At 51.8% G+C, this 19,737-nt stretch overlaps 3 protein-coding genes across 3 annotated transcripts; 2 read left to right on the forward strand and 1 right to left on the reverse strand.

Moving 5' to 3' along the window:
* Positions 1–330: 330 nt before the first annotated feature.
* Positions 331–1,108, reverse strand: LOC100905343 (uncharacterized). The gene is made up of 3 exons (XM_003744965.1): positions 856–1,108; positions 634–763; positions 331–531 (listed from the first exon to the last, which is right to left on the reverse strand). Exons 1-3 carry the CDS (start codon positions 1,028–1,030, stop codon positions 450–452), a joined length of 387 nt encoding a protein of 128 aa, XP_003745013.1. The 5' UTR covers positions 1,031–1,108; the 3' UTR covers positions 331–449.
* A 3,985-nt stretch (positions 1,109–5,093) lies between these two features.
* On the forward strand, positions 5,094–7,240 carry LOC100899144 (gamma-aminobutyric acid receptor subunit gamma-2-like). The gene is made up of 6 exons (XM_003745007.1): positions 5,094–5,192; positions 5,296–5,538; positions 5,641–5,828; positions 5,984–6,189; positions 6,388–6,569; positions 6,803–7,240. Exons 1-6 carry the CDS (start codon positions 5,094–5,096, stop codon positions 7,238–7,240), a joined length of 1,356 nt encoding a protein of 451 aa, XP_003745055.1.
* A 6,282-nt stretch (positions 7,241–13,522) lies between these two features.
* LOC100899284 (probable G-protein coupled receptor B0563.6) lies at positions 13,523–14,774 on the forward strand. The gene is given in 3 exon segments (XM_029111924.1): positions 13,523–14,321; positions 14,324–14,454; positions 14,565–14,774. Coding segments are annotated over 3 exon segments (1,140 nt in total).
* The last annotated feature ends 4,963 nt before the right edge of the window (positions 14,775–19,737 follow it).

The following is a 19,737-nucleotide window of genomic DNA, read 5'->3' on the forward strand; positions in this document are numbered from 1 at the left end:
GATCGAGATCACAGATTCCCCCTCGCTCTCGGTTGTAAGCTGACTGCGCTCGAGGCTTCCCATAGCTTAGAGCCGTCATCTCCAAGCGGAGCATGAGCACACCCATGAATCCTCGGCAGCTCGATGAGCTGTTGAAATTTTCATCACGGGATTTCCCTTGAGCGTTGCGATTTCTGTCCTAGGCCCCACTCGAGTCGTTCGCTTCCGGTTTACGCGCCGCGCGCCGGACTCGTTGTTGATAATGACCCTCACCGGGAACCTCTCGATATGGGAGAATGTCTTCCAGAATGCTCATCAGATCCATGATTCGTCGCCAAGGAAAACTCGGGATTGATTTTTTTCGGGAGTTCCCGAGGTTCACAACTATTTAATTGTCATTTCGTATCACATGATTCTTATAGGGTGCGGAGGCCGAAATTTTGGGACGGCATGCGGGAGCATGGACCTGTTCAGTCCGCGCGTTCTTTCCAGTCGTGGTGCCATAGTCCGTAACGAGGGTCTTGTCCCCCTTCCCGGTCACCATTTTTCTTTCTGCGGGAGAGGTCTCCGATGAGCTCTGACTTCAGGATGGCACTCATCGATGAGGCGATACGTCCGTAATTCATCATGAGATCTATCATGCATCGAACCTACCTGTGCATGTGGATGTGGAAGTCTTCTGGGTCGAACCCCTCTGGGCACATTAATTTGCAGCCTCCGAACGGGTCGAGAGAAGCGTCCCGTTTCTGGCGGGAGTTGCCGTCTTCCGCGCTGAACAGAGTCCCTGTCGATCGGAATTACTGCGGGATCTGCGCTCGGTTCTTCGCCACAACATCGGCTTAGGATATTAATCAGCAGAAAATAGCTACAACTCACCGTCTTGCAGGATTCCCTTGACTTCGATTGGCTTTGTGCTGAGATTCTGCCGCGAACTCCAATCGACCTGGTTCTCACTGTCGGCATCGTCATTTTCCACGGGCAAGCCGTACAGTTGTACGCACGACAGGATCACGACGTGCGCAATTAGGAAAAGTTTGACGAAAGCACCCATGTCGAGCTGTGTGAAACCCTTACTTAGGGGAGTGAGTTCCTTCGTTCCACGGTAACGAGTGCACTGCTGCGTCGAAAAACGAGTTGTGAGCCGTCTCAAGGGTTTCGACCCGTGCTCGATGTGGGGAGGTTCTCTCTCACGATGCTCCGATCTCAGGCCCCTATCGTCGTATGGTTCCTAGAGAAGATATTCGATAAGATCCGTTCCTCCCACCCTTTGATGACTGTACTACGCGCGCCGTCGCGACCACTGTGACTAATCGAGCGGATCGAGCCTCGATCAAAACAAGCCACGGCAGTGTTCCTCAGATGTTTCGGCCGCGAGAGAGACTGGTCGATTGTTGAGCTCCAGCTGGTCAGGAGCCTTCCAAGAATCCGAATGTACTGAGTGCACAGCGAAGTTTACTCCAGTCAGCGCGTGCGTATTATTCAACGTAAGTTTCGGCAGCTTTAGCCGAACGCTCATCCGTCGAGCGATTGCGAGGTCTTCTCTCTTCGTGAGACTTACAAAGCGGAATCGCTCCCTGATGCTTTCCGCCTCTTCTTCCTTTTCTCTTTGCGAAAGCCTCTGAGAATAGTAAGCGCACCAATCCCAGTCATCGACATGAGAAGAGTCGGACGTTCTCTCCGAATCCCGATCTCAAGGTCGAGTTTCTTCAGGGACGGAGGCAGAACACTTTTTGTATTGAGAGAATCGCTAGCTAGCCTTCGATCGGCCCGCGAAATTCGTACGACGCTCACGATGAGCTGAATCATCGATTCTCGAGAAAATCTCCGTGCCCGAAGTGGCTGGGATGCGCTGATCACGATCGTCGATTTATTTTCTTTGTCCCGTTCATCTTTAGACGAGTTTTCGAAGATCCTCATGTGTGGAAAGCTCAGAGCTCATCTCGTTATCGCAAGAAAGCCCCTCCAAATTATGAGATCGAAAGCAGGAACTCCGGAACCTTGGTCATAACCCAATCCGTCGACCAATCCCCGCAACGACCAAATCTCGAAACAAAAGTTTCGTCCCGATCCCCCTGCGCCTTCCCCCGCTCCGAGAGCGCCTCGGTCAATTGAAGTCAAACTAGGCATTGCCGTTGCCTCGCTTACTGCCTCTCGGGAAGCGATTGAAACAGTCGATCCAAACATTTGTCGACGTCTTGGTTCGATTGAAATCGCAGATTCCATTCCGAGAGACTTCTGCTGCACCCTTGATGGGCGAATGGTTCGGAAACGCTCGAATTACTGTCGACAGGGAAATTCACGCGTGTCAGGTGCTTTCTGGATGGGGTTCGGAGACCTCTCAGGACAGTCGAGAGGCGACGCTCACTCACGGATCGAATCTGAGCCTTCCCTCCACGGCGCCGATGGGGACCTTCGGATGACCTTCGAGCACAGCGGTGCTGAGCACCGGAGGTCTTGCGGTTCGCTTGCGTTGTTGGAATCCGCAGCCTGACGTGATAAGCATAATCATGAGCTATATTGTGATTCTTGCATTACATACGAATTTTCCCTACTTCCTGCTCGAATCTGCATCACGATGTTGCTGATGTAGGCCCGTAGAGCTGAGGGATCCGAACTGCGAGGTTGATCCTCAACTCAGAATAGGTCGTAGGAGGAGCGTGAATTATTGGGCCACAACTCATCGATACCTCCTTCGGCCAGCGGAAGCGTCTGCGGCTCGCAGCGGGAGAAGAACGGCGAGCGAGCAACCTGCCTGCAAGCTCCATGAATCATTGAATCTTTCTAGAACGGCAACGGAACGACCGAGAGAGGCTCAGACAAAGAGACCATAAGTTTCCAGAATGCAGCTGAGACCAGATTCGGGTAGACTCTGATAGACGACGAAGAAGAACAAAGCACGCGGAAGCTTCGAATCGCGGATGGGCTTCGATTCGTCGCCGCCACCGCAGCCGCCGATGTCGGCGCAAACGCGCGGATGCGTCGACAGGAAGAATGTGATAGAATCTGAAACGGAATCCCGTCGACTGCAGCTTTCCGGTCGTATACTCCAATCGCAATGGTCATGGGTTGTCCTCCGGAACGGTCAGCGGTCACCGGTTGCCGATCATCGTCCTCTTCACCGTAGACCGGGAGGGGCAGAGGATCCTATGGAGCGTAGATCCATCGCATTTCCTATGCACGGCGGCGGTCTAGAAGGGGCGCGAAGACGCACGTCTCTTCTTCCTATGGCGCGATCGGACGAGACGATGTTGCCACGATCCTCTCCGCGAAAACGTGTTCGATACCTCCGAGATCAGAGAACACGTGTGCATGCAGGAATAAGTAGGAAGACTCCTCGCACAATTAGGTATCACGGACCGGAGCAGGGAGACCGATGGGGGCACAGTGCGTGTCTGTTTGCCTCCCGGAGGTCTGAGTTTCTGTGTTCGCTCACAATCGTAAACACATTCAGACGACAGTCCCCTAGCTCTCGCGTGCGTGTCGTCGCGCGATGTGGACAAGCCGGCTCGTTCCGAAAGAGTGTTTGTTGTTGCCACCAATAGACAGATCCTCGTGGGAAGTGCGGCACGTGATGAGGTAAGCTCGCAGGGCGTATTGGCAGCCGGTCTCGTTGGAAAGAGACGAGTGCAGCTTCGCGGGGAGGAAACAACCCGCTCGATATCCGATGCGACCGAACGGTGGATGCGATTGACGTCGCCCCGGGGATGAATCACATACGCCCACCTATCCGACGTGGCGGCGGCGGCCGCCCCGTCGACGACGGCGACGCCGGCTCGCTTGCCCGCGCGCTTACACACGTCAGGCCTACAAGGTCTGACCCTGGCCTCCTCCCCAGGTTGCATACGTCTTACGTAGCGCTACAAGCGAAGGATTGCACAAGTCGCAGCTAGATTGAACTGTTGCGCTCGATCGAGACGCAGGTAGGATGAGAGTTTGTCCGCGCCTCGGGGACGCTCTCGTTGCACATTGAGACACAGGACCTGGCGCAACGCGCTGGCAAACTCACCGATATCTCGCCAACATCGCTTTCGATATCAGCAGGAGTCGGGCTCCATTTCCGGTATTCCAGTCTTCGGTGCCCTTGTGTCGAAATCGACAGCGGAAGGAGAATCCGAGGTCCTATTCGGATGTCTGCTCTTTTCGACAGCGAATAACAACAGCAGGGTGCGGAAGTTTCCTCATGCTACAGTGTTTTGCTCATTGCCGGGAGGTCGTATTCAGGAAGCTCGAGACCACACCGTGTTATTCGGGCAGCTCTCGCCCGGAAAGCGGTCTCACGATTCTCTGCTTTCAGCCAACGCTTCGGCGGGCCCTCCATAGCTCGCTCGCGAGCGACCGAGTATCGAGCGGCTTGGCTCGTCGAACGGGAAGAAAGTCCATTCGTTCACTGGAGTCGCTCGAGCCGAGCACTCGTGCCAATTACGGGCGAATATTCAAATTAGGTCTGTTCGGAATCCAGCGAACGATCCGTGTAAATTTTTAATTTTGGAGAGCTCGCATCCGCGCATGTCGAGATCCTGTTCTGTCACCGCTGCGTGGCATCGCTCGTTCGACTGGGTGGAGGGGTTCATAATCGAATCAGACGCGTTTCAGCCCCAGGCGCCGACGCCGTTGACGAGCACAGACGTGTCATCGACAAACAAGCTAATTCCATTCATCATCCCATGCGCAGGTTTCCATCGTCGATTCGAAGCTACTTATTCTAATCAAACAAAGGTATCTGTTGCTAGAATCCGGGGGGAGAGGGAGTTGGGGAGAATTCTCCCTTCTCGCAGTTAAGGTAGGGGTCCCTCTGTCCGCTCCGACATGTGAATATCATCAGACCGTCGGGATACTTTCTCGCACCTTCGAACGGCGCGGGTGGCGAAAACTCGATTCAACACGATTCCGTCGAACTCAGTGTTCCCGCTGCAGTCAGTCGGATTCGAACGGGATTGATTCGATAAGCGGACCAATTTCACAATTCGCGCTCAAGTGTTTGTTTTCATTGTTTGTCCAGGCTCGAAACAGGCGATGAGAATCAATTTTTTCGATGTCGTACTTCCGCTCGATACGGGTCCGCACGAAACTCCCTTCGCGCTCTCATTGTGACTTCAGAAGCAATCGCGCGCCTCATGGGTCCCTGTACTCGTTCGCTTCTCGGCTTCTTCTCCGTAATCGTCTTCGGATTCGGGGTGTGCGATGGCCTCATTGAAGGCGACGACCATTCGGAGGTGAGTGGACTCAATTTCGATTCTGTCCGGCTCTGAAATCGCTTCTGAGCGCCTTCGCCCTCGTGGCCGTCGTTCAGAGATTCCTCTTCTCTGCGAATTCCAGATTCAGACCTTCGGTAGAACCTCACCCCTGAACTCTGAAGAAGCAATCAGTATTGGAACGGCCTTTCGCATACACTCGATTTCCGACATCAACGCGGTGAAGACTCAATTCAGTGTCGATTGCACGGTGCAGTTCTACTGGGAACTCGACAGCCAAACATGGAACTACACGAAAGTCGTGATGAGAAAAAACGGAATCGATCCCATCGATTTGTATCGCTTGGGAAACGTGCCCGCGAACAAAGTGAGAGAGATGGACTCGTTCGTTTTCTGGCTTCCCGACGACAGCCTGAGGAGAACGGAGCGGTCCCCGTCGAGGGGTGGCTAACTAGACCTCTCGTTACAGATGTCACTATTCTGGTTGCCCGATCCATATTTCCAAGAAGCGACCGAGGTCACCTTGCCTTCCGCGGATACGCCGAACAAGAGTTTCTCCATCGCGAATTTCGAAAGCGCTCCCGAGATAGAAGGATCCGCTGTATGCACTCTCAAAATTAAGCAGAGACTAATCGTGAAATGCAGCATGTCTTTCCGGTGAGTGGAAATTTCAATCGAAATGAAATCTTCCTGTCCCTGACGGGACGCGAGAAGACTAACGGATAACAATCGATGAAGGGCCGCATCGGATGAGGTTCGGAGATCTAGCGGAAGGAAGCACCAATCTGAACGGGACAATACAATTTTCCAAGTGATTTCCCGTTCGATTCTCAAACCTGTTTCCTGAACCTTCGGAGCTTCTCTTACCCGAAAGAGGACCTCAAGCTCACCGCCGCGGACGAAATGTACGTTGACGAGTTTTTCGTCTCGGAACAAGGGCCTTATCTCTTGGAAAGCGCTGTCGAGGTCGCGATCGATTGCGAATACACAAATCCGCCGACGGGAGCCGAATACGCAGGTAATCACAGTCCCCAGTCTGCCAGCCAGTTGCAAGGGGGAGAAGGGAGAACGTTTCTCATATACGGGAGGTGGATTCTGATCGACATGAGTCACACACGGTGGAAGCGAATCAGAATTCTCTCCTCGGGTCCACATGACTCGCGATCGCTCCAATTCATATTTTTCCATCATCCGCGTTTGTTCAATTATTCAACAGGTGTGTGCGTTAGATTCACGTTCACACGTCAGATATTCTACCAGTTCTTGTCGAGCTACCTTCCGTCGATCCTGCTCGTGCTCGCCTCGTTCGCTCCGTACTTCATGAGCGTTGAGTCTACGCCGGAACGTTTGAACGTTTCCATCACACTCCTCCAGGCAATCATCACCGTATTCGCGCAGGTGAGACGGCGAGATTCTGGAGCGCGTCATTGGTCTTCGCCATCCAGCGCTCCCCGATATGGTAGACCTACGATGACACAATTGATCTTGAATTCAAATGGAAGTTCCCTGGAAGTGCCAAGATTTTTGGGCCAATGCGGCATCTAGAGATATAGGTCGATGCTCGATAGCTTTCATCTCCCCCTCCGATATTTTTCAGTTCCGATTGAGATAGCGAGAAAACTTTGTTCCAGTCTCGCAAAGCCTCCATTCCGGCGCTTTCGTATGCAACGCGGATGGACATGTACATTTACGCCTGCATTTACTTCGTCATCGTCTCGATCGCGCAGTCCATTATAGTCAACGTTCTCGTCAGTAAAAACAAGCGCCGCTTGCTTGAACGACTCGAGGAAACGCCGTTACTCAAAACGAGAACACCGGTCGACATTAACGACGTCCACCTTAGAACCAAGGAGCGTTTCGCAGAGTTCCAGCTCCGAAAGATGCGTTCGCGACGGGGACACGACTCTACGTCGTCAGCAGGGATATGCGACTCGCTTCGCGGATTATGGCGACGAATGATCAACACGGATCCCGTTAGTTTCGACAGATTATCGGGTCGGATAATCCCGTTCGCTTTTGTCGGCTATAACATTTATTATTGGGTAGAGACATCGAAACTCAAGAAATAGGCGGGGTGAGTTCGTAGCTCACCTATAGGGATTTACACCGTTGGCGGATAGTCTTCAGACCCGCGAGGACCCCGATCTAGAAAAGCTGATCTCGATATCTCGTTGTGACGCAAAGAGCTGTGCGAGATCGCCGACTTCTTCGAGGATGCCTCTGAATTTCAAACTGCTTTCAAAACTCTCAGAGAAAGCCTCAGAGAAACTGATGCCTCGGATCTGCGACCAGTCGACTCGTTGAATACAAGCCGGAGCACTCCGGACGATTTCATTTTCCAAGCAATCCAACACACCAGCTGGGTCCTCAGACGTGAGATATTTGCACAACAAGGAATTGGGATGTTTCTCGTTTTCAGCTAAATGCCATCTAGGGATCCAAAGGATAGGCTCACAAGGAGCCTCCCAAAGCCGTCGACGCTGATGGAGTAAAGTTTTGCAGAAGGGTTGAGCTGTGCAGAGAATATCAGGGAGTATTTCGGTGAATACCCCTGCAGAGCTTGGCAATCCGCTCCCCTGGCGACATCTCTATGACCTGAGATAGCGGGGTTAGAGAGGCAGGCGCCTCAGAGGCCTCTCATCAATGTATCAGTTTATATGCGCACGGGCATAGCCAACGCAGCACTAAATTGAGTCAAGAAGAGATATCGGGAGATGCTTCCAGGGAGTCGATCTCTTCATCGGTGGGACAGGGCGACCGCGGGTCGATTCCAGCGACGATGCCTGCCTCTGAAAGTCGCAACTCCTGAGATAGATTCCCACGATCTTCGACATCCGGCTTCGCGTCGTCTCCCGCTCCAGAATGTTTTCTCTTCGTTCCCCTCTCCAGACATCGGAGAGACTGGAGAGGTGCGCCACGTGGCCGCAGCGGCGCAGAGTGACGACTCATTCCTCGCACACTATTCCCCTCGCTCCATCCACCGATCGGGCAAGTCCAGGCATTCATTAGGTCTCGAGCAGTTACTCCTCTCTGACAAATACGTGGAGATAACCGAACGCATATTCCCGACTCGATGCGAGAATATTCATTCATAGAAGGTTTCTCATGCTTAACATCTCATGCTACGAAGGTGGACTAGTTTTCTCTGTCGGAGCACGTATGTTTACATGCTGGAGGTATTCCCGCGGAAGGAGTGCCGGAACGCGGTCGTGGTGGACGATATCTGGCAGAAAGAACCCTTACTAGAGAGAGGCCCTTCGTCCTTCCTCCTCGTCCCTCGCTCCGGCGGACCCTCGCCTCAATAGAGACCTCCTTAAACTCGGAACCAGAAGCCAACATCCCTCACTCCGAAGTTCGGGTATCGAGTCAGTTGTGGTCAGAGTGAACTTGATGAATTTCCTGTGAAACTGGCAAGCTCCGGATCACATTACGATTGTGTGATTTGTTGGAACATTAGACTACTGTTATTGATTCCGCTCTCGGCTTCATTTCCGCGGTACGTTGGGCAGAAGAAAAACCTCTAGAAATCCATCCTTCTATCAGATATCGAGTCCCCTGCGAATTTCCCCGATGAGATTAGGAGGACGGATAGGTTTGCGAAAACTGGCATAAACTGGAAGCTATACCCGGAGCAATAAGCCAGAGCCCGCGTTCATCATTGTCGAGCGATCGCCTTTTCTCCGACGGGTGCACATGACAGTGAGAAGCTGGCACGCTACAATGCTGTTGTTTCCGGAGAGCTTTTCCCCCTTTCGGAATGTTCCGAGTCCGAAAGAATCCGAGGTTTCAGCTCACGCGTAGGCAAACTCCCATATGTTGAGGATTCGAGGCGGAGCTCTCCAAGAAGACAGAGCACTTCAGCTCTGGAATTTCTGCTTGTTTCGTTTTAGCGGCATTTACAAGCAGAGTATTTGGCGCTATACCCCTGGGTCAGCAGATCCATCAAATGTTCCTATTGGAGCCGCGGGTGTTCCATGATAGATCTGGGCCCGTTCAGATCTGACATTCTCCTCGAGTACCAGCTCATCTGAATGTCATGCGGGGAAGAAGCCGGACTTGACCGGTTTCGAAGTGGGAGAATTTTAATACTTGAACTACTAACCTGCATTGGCAACTCGGTCGCACAACAATATCGAGCATGGTGGTCCACGTGGAAGCGTTACCGTCCCGGAGTTTCCACGCCGTCCCGCCGCTCACGATGTTCGGCCGTGGGTACAGCGGCATTCTGGTGAAGGTGAAGCCATAATAATGTTGATGAGAGGCGGCTACGAGAACAGCGCTTAGTGGAAGGCAATTCTAAGCCCAGAGGCGAATCGCTGTCTACAACAATCATGATCGAGTCGAGATGATGTCTCTTACCTGTAGCTTCCTTACCGATGCCTTTCGAAGAATTGGAGGACCCCCAGATGAGGGGTGCCGAAAGAATCCGCGGAGCGAGGAGGTCGCGGTGTTCATCAATGAACCGATTTCATCATCGTTCGTGATGCAGACTCGGGAGAATCAATCATCTAAAAAAATTCTTCATTTAAAGCCCGGAAACAGGAGCGGAGCGACGGGTCCGGCCTGTCTGAAATGATAGCCTCAGATATCTTAATTGAACAGGAGCAAAATTACTTTCCACTTGTGCTGGTCTTGATTGAGTAAAGACGGCAAACTGGGGAGGAGAGAAGGTTTCGATCTTCTAATCGTTGCCCTAGACGATAGCTGGGCGCTTCGCCAGACCTCAAGAGAAAATCCTCTCCCATTCAGATGGATGAAAATAGTCACCCGAATCTGATTGCGATCCCCTACCGCCGCAGGACTATGTGAACCCAGGCGACGCGACGTGAAAAGCACGGACACGTGGCACGGAACGTTATCCGAAATTAATTTCGACGACAGGGGTGATAAATTTGACGGAGACTATTCGCCGAGCTCGGGGAGCTTAGTTTGCGCCGTTCCCAAAAGTGAAAGTTTCTCCCTTCATAATGATCGAGTGCGCTTTAGTCGACCGTTCGGACGAGGTGGAATGTTAAGACCAACTTTGCGGCTCCTCGGAACTATGTCGTCAACCGAAACCGCGAGGAACGCTTGCCCTCCCCTTGACATCCCGACGCAGTCGACCTCATTATCTCCTGTAAGTTGTCTCAAAGAGTGATAACCTCTTTCGAGCCGTTGGAAAACTCCCTCCCGCGGAGAATGGAGAACGGGCACCCGGCTTCTCATCAAATCATTTCGCCCATCCAAAGCTTATTCTTGGAGACATGAAGTATTGTCCCGCTACCGGCCTGCCTATCGTCGATGAACGGAACAATCCCGCGTCGCGAGATCTTTTCATCGCGCGAGATTCCGCAGGAAATCGAGGATTGGCTTTCATCGTTCATTCCCTAGATTAGGAAATAATTGGGACTTCCGAAGAACCGTTCCGGGTCCCGATCCGCGTTGCCGAATGCATCGCTGGTTTCGGTTAAAATGCTCGACCGACGAGGGCCATTTCCGTCCATTGATCGGATCGATGGACAGCGCTTCCATTGCTCTCAAGAAAGGAACCGATAGAGCCCTCACAAGAAAGGATCGACTGCTTCCGCTGCCCGAGCGGTATCTTGGGACCTGGGCATTTGGTGGCTAATTTGAATTTGACGCGACCAGCTGATCTGAGCGGTTTCCGACTCTTCTGACTGGCACGTCTTACTGTGGAGCTCAGAATCGGACCTGTATTCGTGGCCCCTAAGATACGCTCGGTGACTCTTCACGTCGGGTGGATTCATGCAAGAAGCCGCGTCCTACGTCATATGAGTTTGCAAGGAATAGCTCTCGTGGGAAGTGATCTCCCGCATCCGTGGAGCGTCCGGCGGCAAGACTGCTCTTTTCCATGGGCTGGTCGCAGAGCCCAGAGCTCATGAGTCCGCGGGCGGGAATAGTCTTGTGCGGCGTTCGTTTCTCGACACCAACTGAATAGCTCAATATTTCGCGCGGACCTGCTGAGCGGGATCTCTCTTTGAATGCAAACGCGTGGCGAAATAGCCCCCTAGGTAGCATTCTCAGGGGGGCTGTTCCCGGGGCTTAGGCTTCTATTCAGACCGAATTATTCGATTATCCTATGAATTTTTGTCGGTGGTTATGTCAGAAGCTTGCTTCGGATAACCCCTCTCTAACGGAAGCTCCTGGAGAAATTTCGCGTCAACTTCTCCCAACGGGAAGCCCCGTGGGAGTCATTTGTTCATTCAATTCGCCGATTGCGAGACGCGGGTCGCTTGTCGACCATACCGACAAGGATCGAAATCGAAGGAAAAGCGTTGCATGTCTGCGAGAAGCGACGGTTCTCTTGGACCCCGGAGAAGAGAATAAGTTTCGCCGACCGTCGATTGGGCGTCGTGCCCGGAGTTTTCGCCGCCTCTGACCGCGGGCTCAGAACCCGGATAAGTTCACCAATGATGCATCGGACGCTGCGGATCACTTTCGTTCGGAAGCGGAGCAGCATCGGGTCCAGACGATGCGAAAGGAACGGATGACTGAAAGCGAATCCCCAGCAACGTATTGCACTCTGAATACTGGCAGTCGTTTCCATGACAGAGTGAGACGGAATCCATTCTCCCTGATAGTGATTTCTCCACTAGAATCAACAAACCCTCAGCTGAAATTCTCATCTTCCGGGGCGGATGCTTCGCTAAGTGCTCGCTGATAGAGTGTCGACATCTGGCTTCGCTGATGCAGAAATCCTATTACGGAAAGAGAAAGGCGTCTGAGCCTGAAAGCGAAACGAACACGGAGCTCCAGGAAACTTTCGAGATTTCCTGCCTCCTCGACTGTGAGGATGGCGCTATCACACCAGGAGGGAGGGAACACTCTAGTGCTAATTATAGCGGAATGGTGAGGATTGGCATCCAAACTGAAAAAGGGAGGACCATATGGAATCGGGGGAAATGCGTTCAACGTACGGTCCGTTCTGAGAAATTCCGCCTTCCCTACGCTGGCTAGGTGGGCGGCCGACTCAGTTCTCCATCAAACCGAGCCTGGTGAGGCAATGAACGCAGCAGAGTAGTCGTCCCTGTGAACCCTTCTCAAGAGGTTGCTCCGGAACTTCACTCGGGAACGACGACGTTGGCGACGGGAGGCGGGAGCAGTGAGGGAGCGAGCTCGTTCCGAAACTGCAAACGAACCCGCATCGCTCCTCCGAGGGACAAGAACATCGAAGTCTGATTCATTAAAATTTAAGCGTTTCAGCCGATCCCGGTACCAAGCAGACCCTTTTCTCTGAACATCGGAGGGACCTACGAGATTGAGACTGATTGAAGCACGAACCTTCCGCAAAACCCAGGCTGCTAACCACAGCGAAAGTTCCTGAACAAAGAAAATCCCCTCCATTCCCTGGAGAGGGTATTTGGGTTCCCTCTTGAGGGTTATCTGGGAGTTTGCGGAGCCCTCACGAAATCCCGAAGGCGTCTCTTGCGACGTCTGCGAGAAGAAATATTTAATATTTCCTGTGTAATGTAGCCTAATTAAAATAGACGACTTATCTCCCAGCCGAGACCCGGAGCCTCGCGGTTGGCTAAGTTCTCCCCGTCTCGACAGAGAGCTACTGCTTTTTGCCACAAGTCACTGCTTCGCTCAATGGCCCGCCACAGGCAACTGAGACTGGCACAATATTTTCGTAGTCGAAGACAAAAACCCTCCGTGTTCCATCAAGTACAGACGGACATATACATACTTCTTCGAGCTTAGGCTCTACATCTCTCTATGAAAACACCAAGGAGAATGTATATATAGACATTCTACGAAGCGATTTAGGCCGAGCTGGAACTTTCTCGGGTTAACAAAAAGCAAAGGATAAATGCAGCGAGCATTTCCATTTGAGAGACTCGTGTCAGCCAAGCGAAATCCATCTCGAATATTTTCTCTAACAAAGAAAATCACGGCTTCCGGTTTGTCTCGCGTCGAGAAGAGCGGGAACGCTGTCGAGTACGCCTTGACACGACACCGCGTCAAAAATTCGGTTCCCGGGCGGGTTTGTTCCGCTCCACCCTCCGGGTCTCATTCGTCGCAGCGAGTAGGAAAAAATTTCAATAATCGTGCCGCGTGGCCGACTTCGATATTGCTTGCCTCGGCTTTTTGTCTGCGCCCCCCGGAGATAAAGAGCTTCGTATCGATACCCTTTGACCGGATCGCCGCGCCGGTGGGACTCGTGTTGCGCCGGGAAAATAATTCTATTCGTTCGATGTCGATCCGGTCGGGAGAAAGCGAAAGGAATTTCTCCGTTTCGTGTTCCGGGGAGTGGGTTCGGACGTATGTATTAAGACTCGTTTTTTTTTTCGTCCCCAGATGATTATCTCGCCGTGAATGAGTAGGCGTTCAAGGTCTACTGGCTGCCCAGTATGCACTGCCTAGGCTCCGAAGGAAGCGCCAACGCGAGTTCATGGGCAACCAACACGACCTTCAGCGTCAAAGCTGACGAACGCGAGAGTTCAGTCGACCTGCGCGATGTGGAATTAGTGAAGTTCGTCGCGTACAGCGTCGTCTTCCCTGTCATCATAGTGTTGGGTGTAATTGGGAACATAATCAATCTTATCGTTCTGACGCGGCCCAATCTCCGAGGAGTCACCTTTGTCTACCTATCATGGCTCGCTATCTCAGACCTCGCCGTGCTCCTCATGGGCTCGGTGTCGATGATTCGTCTCGCGGGAATTCATCCGCGCGACTACAGCTCAGCATTCCTGTTCGCTCATCTCGAGATGCCATTAGTGAACGCGTTCATGGCCAGCAGTGTCTTCTTGGTAGTGGCCGTGACCATTGACCGGTATTGGTCCGTCTGTTTACCGACCCGATACAAAGATATCCATAACGATCGTCAAGCCCGGGTAGCCATCACGCTTTCATTTGTTTTCGCCTTCATGCTCTACATTCCGGTAGCATTCCAAAAATATCCGATCCCGATATCGGTTCCGTACACGCTCGATAACAGTAGCGATATCCAAGTGAGAACGGAATATCACGCGTGCGAATGGACCGAGGTTTCGACACATCCAGCGTTCAAACTATACCTGTTAATCAAAGAGATCGCCGTACGCGTTGGACCCGTGATTGTTGTCGTCGTCCTCAACACGTGTATAATCTTCACGTTTCGGAGACTTCAACAAAAGCGAAAGTCTCTGCTTGGTTGTTCGGCCGAAGGTAAAAATTCGCCGAGGAGCAACGTCTAGTCATCCTGCTGGTCGCCATCGTAATCATGTTCCTCATCTGCATGACTCCGGCAGCGATTCTAACCGTGATCATCTCGGACGACAAGGAGCATCATCTCGGCTTTCAGGTTAGAGAATCACGGCGAATGAAGTTCGGTTTCCCCGAAAGTGGGAGGACAGAATTCATTTCTTGATTGCGGTCTCAAATTACAAGTCGACGTTTCCCCGTTCCTTCCAGATTTTCCGAGCGATCGCGAATAATATGGAGATGATGAATTTCGCCTCGAACTTTTACGTTTACTGTTTGTGTTCAACCGAAATCCGGAGAACGTTTTTCCAACTGTTCGGTCAGCTATTCGGTCGGAAACCTCCGATCGAGAACTCCCAAAACACTTCGATGATCATAACGAACAACGCCACAAAAATCTCTGGCTGTACGCGTGTGTAACACCGCGGCTCTCTTTTCCATGCTCCGGTGATTTTTCCCTGCGTAGCTCGTCGGTGTGACTGCCTTTTCAGCCTAGATCTGGAAAATATGTATGACTATGTGATTTGTTGGGTGAATGCGCGACTGCGCTAAACTGTACAGAAAGCGAAACTTCAGAAGTTTTCCTTCGCGTACTCGGATCACGTATTGGCTCCGGATCAGCTCGGTGATTGGGGCTAAAAGTGAGCAAACCTTCTCGGGAAGGATATGGGAACATCCGGTCCTCCCCATGGACTGAAATTTTTGCATGCGATGTAAGCTTTTGTGTCCTCGGGACGTCCCAAAGTTGTTCATACTATCCATGAGAATTCAATTAATTTCCTTCGGAACTCAAGAGCTCCACTGGTTGGATCAAATGAGTAAAAGTCGGATTTTTACTCCGGACAAAGAACTCGGACTTCAGGGACAGCGAGTGGGGGGTTCCTCTATGTAAAAAAAATGCGAGAGCGCGCGCGCTACAGCCCTCCAAAACCTTTACCACGGCCGAAGGAAAACAGAGAAGAAGAACCTGGTAATCACAGTGACGGGAGACAATTGATTAGAGGAAGCTGTACGGATGTACATATTATATCGACCAAGGGTGCCGGTTTCCGCTTGAAAATTTGCTCACCTCCGGGAGAAAGAATGCTGTTCGTGTTCGATTCTTCTATCAGCGGTTCTTGTGTTGAGCACGCGTCGAGTTGATGCATAGCCAAGGCTTTCTTGCTTTCTGACGAGCGAGGTCGGAGGAGTGTATGTTCCACGCTCCTCGGATTTACGAACGTTGCATTTGAAAATATCCCTCCGAGGAAACAAGGGTTGCGGGCGCTCCCCGGAAGAAGGAAAGATGGTTTCGAAACCGCTCCGCAATCATATTCTCTTGTTGATGTATACGAGTGAGGAAACGACTATTTTCTTATTCGTTTGTAACTTTGTTGGTGACCATGGCGATGTTGCATCTACCGTCAGATCTTGTGATATGCACGACTTCGATACACAAAAGCTGTGAATCGTCAACGATAGCGGGGCGGGAGAGCAGGAAATGGAGCTCGAAACTCGCATACGTTTGTAAAACAGTCAGGAAGCGTATATACCGAGCATATCGTCCCGCAACTCCTCTGTCGGCAGATTCACCGATAAGAGACTCCTAACCCGGACTCAGCAGCACGAGCTCTCCATGATGAGTTCCGCTAGTGATAATAATTTCTCTTGTTACACAGTAATTACACAGAGAGGATAATAATACTGATGATGATAATAATAATTGGTAAATCGAGTGTATGCCTGTGAGATTGGTATCGGCTCTATGTGCCACGCGGTGCACTACTCGTTGAACATCCATACCCGATGACGGACTAGCTAGATATGCATATAAATCAATTGTTTCCGACCTCAACAACAATAGTAAACTCATTAATCTCTGTGGACAAAATTCACATGGATCGGGCGTGTGATCGGGGAAATTCCAACATGTCAACATGGACGACAGTTCATTTTCCTCGAGCAGGCGATATCCCAGCTAGAAGGACCCGGAGAGTGAGAGGGGCTTCGAGCTCGATTCAACCTATTTCCGTCGGCATCCGGACCCGGCAGAGCACGTAGGACTAATGAGCTGATTTCGATATTCATTGCTGAGAGCGATCGTGACTCTAAGCGGTTTGTGACGGATCGTCTCGACGGAGTTGACTCAATCATGCCGAGCGGTGCCTGGATGGGCAGAACTCGAGGGCTCATCCGTCGACCACTTGTCGGACGCAGTGATTCCGGCTATTTTTCTCGCTTTCAGTTTTCCCCCATTGAAGGTGGTTCTGTCCAGGGCTGCACTGTTAGAAGTTCAACATATTCGTGTGCTCTCTACGCTGCGCAGTGAACATCGTACTTTTCTGCGGAGCGGGTAGAGAGAGTCCGCACTCGCGGCAGCTCTTCTACACTGGCGACGAAGGGTGTTTTCGACGGAAGTATCCACCCTTCGAGGGCGGCTCGGACTCCAATCAAGGCAACATCGTTAGTCTTCTGTCATGACCATCTGAAACAGAAGAAAACAAGGGGGGAGGGCTTTGAAACAAACGCTGTTCGTCGTCTCCGCATTCTCTGGGACGATCACAAGCTTCTTGAGGAATATAGCGGTTCGGAAATTATTGTCCTCGGAAGATCCTTTCATTACCCGCTGGCCATACACGAGGCGGGTCTGGCTGAGAGAAGTACATGGGTGCAATCATCGCAGCAGTCAACATTGAACACTTGTCGAGATCAAGTAGTGTTCAACGCTCACTATGGGCTGCAAATAATCTCGTAAAAAGTTACGAAACATCGAGGGATTCTCCCTCGAACCCAAAATCTGGTCCGAGAGAAGTTTGATTTGATTTGACGCACTCGCTAGCTACACAAGAGGCTCCGTCTCGTTAAAGCGTCTCCAAGTGAAACCTGCTCGGCAAAGAGAACAACGTCGTGACCTTTACGCTAGAAGGACTTCACCGCTTCACTCGCGGACGGCAATTCTCCGAGAAAGAAGCCTTTTCTAGAGTTCCTCTTCGTTTTTAGCCGCGTTGAGTGATAACGGCTCTCCGCAGGTGAAACATGCAATTTCACAAATGTCACTAAACTTCAACTCCCCACACTTCGAGACTCATGCAGCCACAGGGAGTCCAGGCCATGGATTCTCAACGATCTCGCTTTCCAGATGTCTTTTCCATGGAGGAATTCTTTCCGGATATATACCAGAAGGAAGCTCTGAGCGAATGATGACGCTCTGAGTTTTCAGTGCCCAATTCCTGAGGGAGAAATTCCCGGAGCGGCATTTCTCCTCATCGCTTGAACACGGCGGGGGCGTTGGAGCGACGAATGCTGGAATGAAATTAATTTCAAGCTCGACGACGATCCGGCTTACAAGACAAACAGACGCGCCTGAACGGAACTTGCACAAGCCACGATCGTGGAGGGCGCGACTCTTATCTCCACGGAGCTCAAGGGGCAGAAGGCAAAATGCTGCTCGCCGAGAGGAAGACGGAAAGTCCTATTTTCTCGCAGATCTCCGGCCGCTCTCGAATTGTGGCGGCGGTCCCCTGCAAGAGAGGGGAAATACGGGATCTTCGTGAGGAACTGCGCCTCAAGGTTCTGGTTTCAATCCCTCTTCGGGTCCTGTTGCGGTCGGTTCTAGGTCACCACCGTCGACTGTAGCTCCGTATCCGTTTCCTGCAAGCAGTCGAGATTCCTGAGCCGACTATCACTCATTCACGTCACTGCGCTATTCCCGCCGACAATTTCTGTGAACGTTCTTTTGTGTCTTGTCAAACCTGCTCGCGGAAATGCGACCCGTCAAAGACGGGTCTCGCGCTCATGGCGCGTCGGCTAGGCATGGGAAGAATGAAATGGGACAGATGAAAAGATTTTCTCGGATTACGAAGTGCGAACCTAGATATTCATATCCTCAGCCAAAAGTATAGATGTCGAGGCTCGGTCAAAGTTCACAAATAGGGTTTCTGCGATCGGAAAGTTTCGCATTTCTGAGGCCCGAACAAAGAGAGACCAAAGACGGCGCGGCGTCGCGATTCGAATCTCTCCAAAATTGTTCCGCATGCGGAGAATGTATTCCGACGGGATCTTAGTCGGCTTGCCGCTGGCTCATTCGACTGTCGGAATACGAGAAGTCAGAATTCTGGGAATCTACATAGAAATCGTCGAACATCTTTTGGAATATGAGATTCGCTAGCTAAGGCATGTTATCGGAGAGCATCTGCTGATAGCAAAAACGATACGGGTAGCGTAAGGGCCGGTGGTTGACATCGCTCTCGTAGTCGAAACTTCGAGTCTGACTAAACTTCGATTCCAGCTCGGGGCGTCGTTTTCTCTCTTCTCCTCTGATGGCGATAACGTGAAATCGATGATATGGGGAAACTGGAGGCGGCTCGCTCGCCGGAGCGTCCCAAGAGCCGATGTCGCAGCTATTCCTGCTTCGAGACCCTCGAAGAATGCGCTTCCATGCCTAAGCAGGCCGGTTCCCAAGGCTGAAGAGGTTCGGATCAATTGATTTCCAGACGTATGGGGAGTTAGTGGTCTAATCATAGACCGACCGTAAGCACCGAGGTACGCTCCTCTCTAGGAAGGCAAGAGGAATCTTGACAAGCTCTCGAGTCAGCAACCGAGTACCTACCGCTCTCGTGGAGCTTAAGTGTTTTTCCTGTTTCCACTCGCTCGGTCCAGTATTGACTGACTCCTCTCGACGAGCCAGCGAAGTCGGCGTGAATAAAAGTTCTGCCCGAAGAGATATCGTGCGCCCTGAGAAAACGATGCGCATTCGCTCGAAATCTCCTTGTTTCGAGTTTATCGATCATTTTTCTCCCGGAGACAAGGTAGTGCATGATAGATGTTTCAACTGCTGCAGCGTACTTTTTGTATGTTTCATACCGTCGTCGCTATCGACAGCGGCATCGAGAACGAGGCAGGAAACGGGGCTCAACGACTCCCGTCCACAGACATATTCAATGTTTCTATCCATGGCCGACGGAGGAACGGACGAAGGGACGAGCGGGTTGGCTGGCTCCGCTCTTCCTGACGGGACGCAAAGCCGCGCTATCACTATCGAGCGGGCATGGATCCCTCAATGCCACCCCGTTAGCGATGGACGTGGTCTGCTCGGTGGACATTCACGAACCGGGTGAGAACTACTCACATAACGAGGTGGATGGTAGAGTAGCACACAAGGAATCCCGGGGCGCACATTACAATGGCTCATCGTCATCAGCTGAGGGATGTAGTCGCGAGGTGCGAGCTTGACGGCAGCAAGACAATGACAGCTTTATGTTCCCGCGGAAACATGCGATAGAATCAGCCCCGCCGACTATTGAGGTCGATTCGTCAGACGGTTGTGCCAACACCCACTTGAATACTCCGTATGGCCGCAAGCGATGATGTCATGTCGCTGCGGAACTCGCGAACCAATTGCTTC

The sequence above is a fragment of the Galendromus occidentalis genome, unplaced genomic scaffold (assembly GCF_000255335.2).
Source record: "Galendromus occidentalis unplaced genomic scaffold, Mocc_1.1 scf7180000077476, whole genome shotgun sequence".
Taxonomy (NCBI): Eukaryota; Metazoa; Arthropoda; class Arachnida; order Mesostigmata; family Phytoseiidae; genus Galendromus; species Galendromus occidentalis.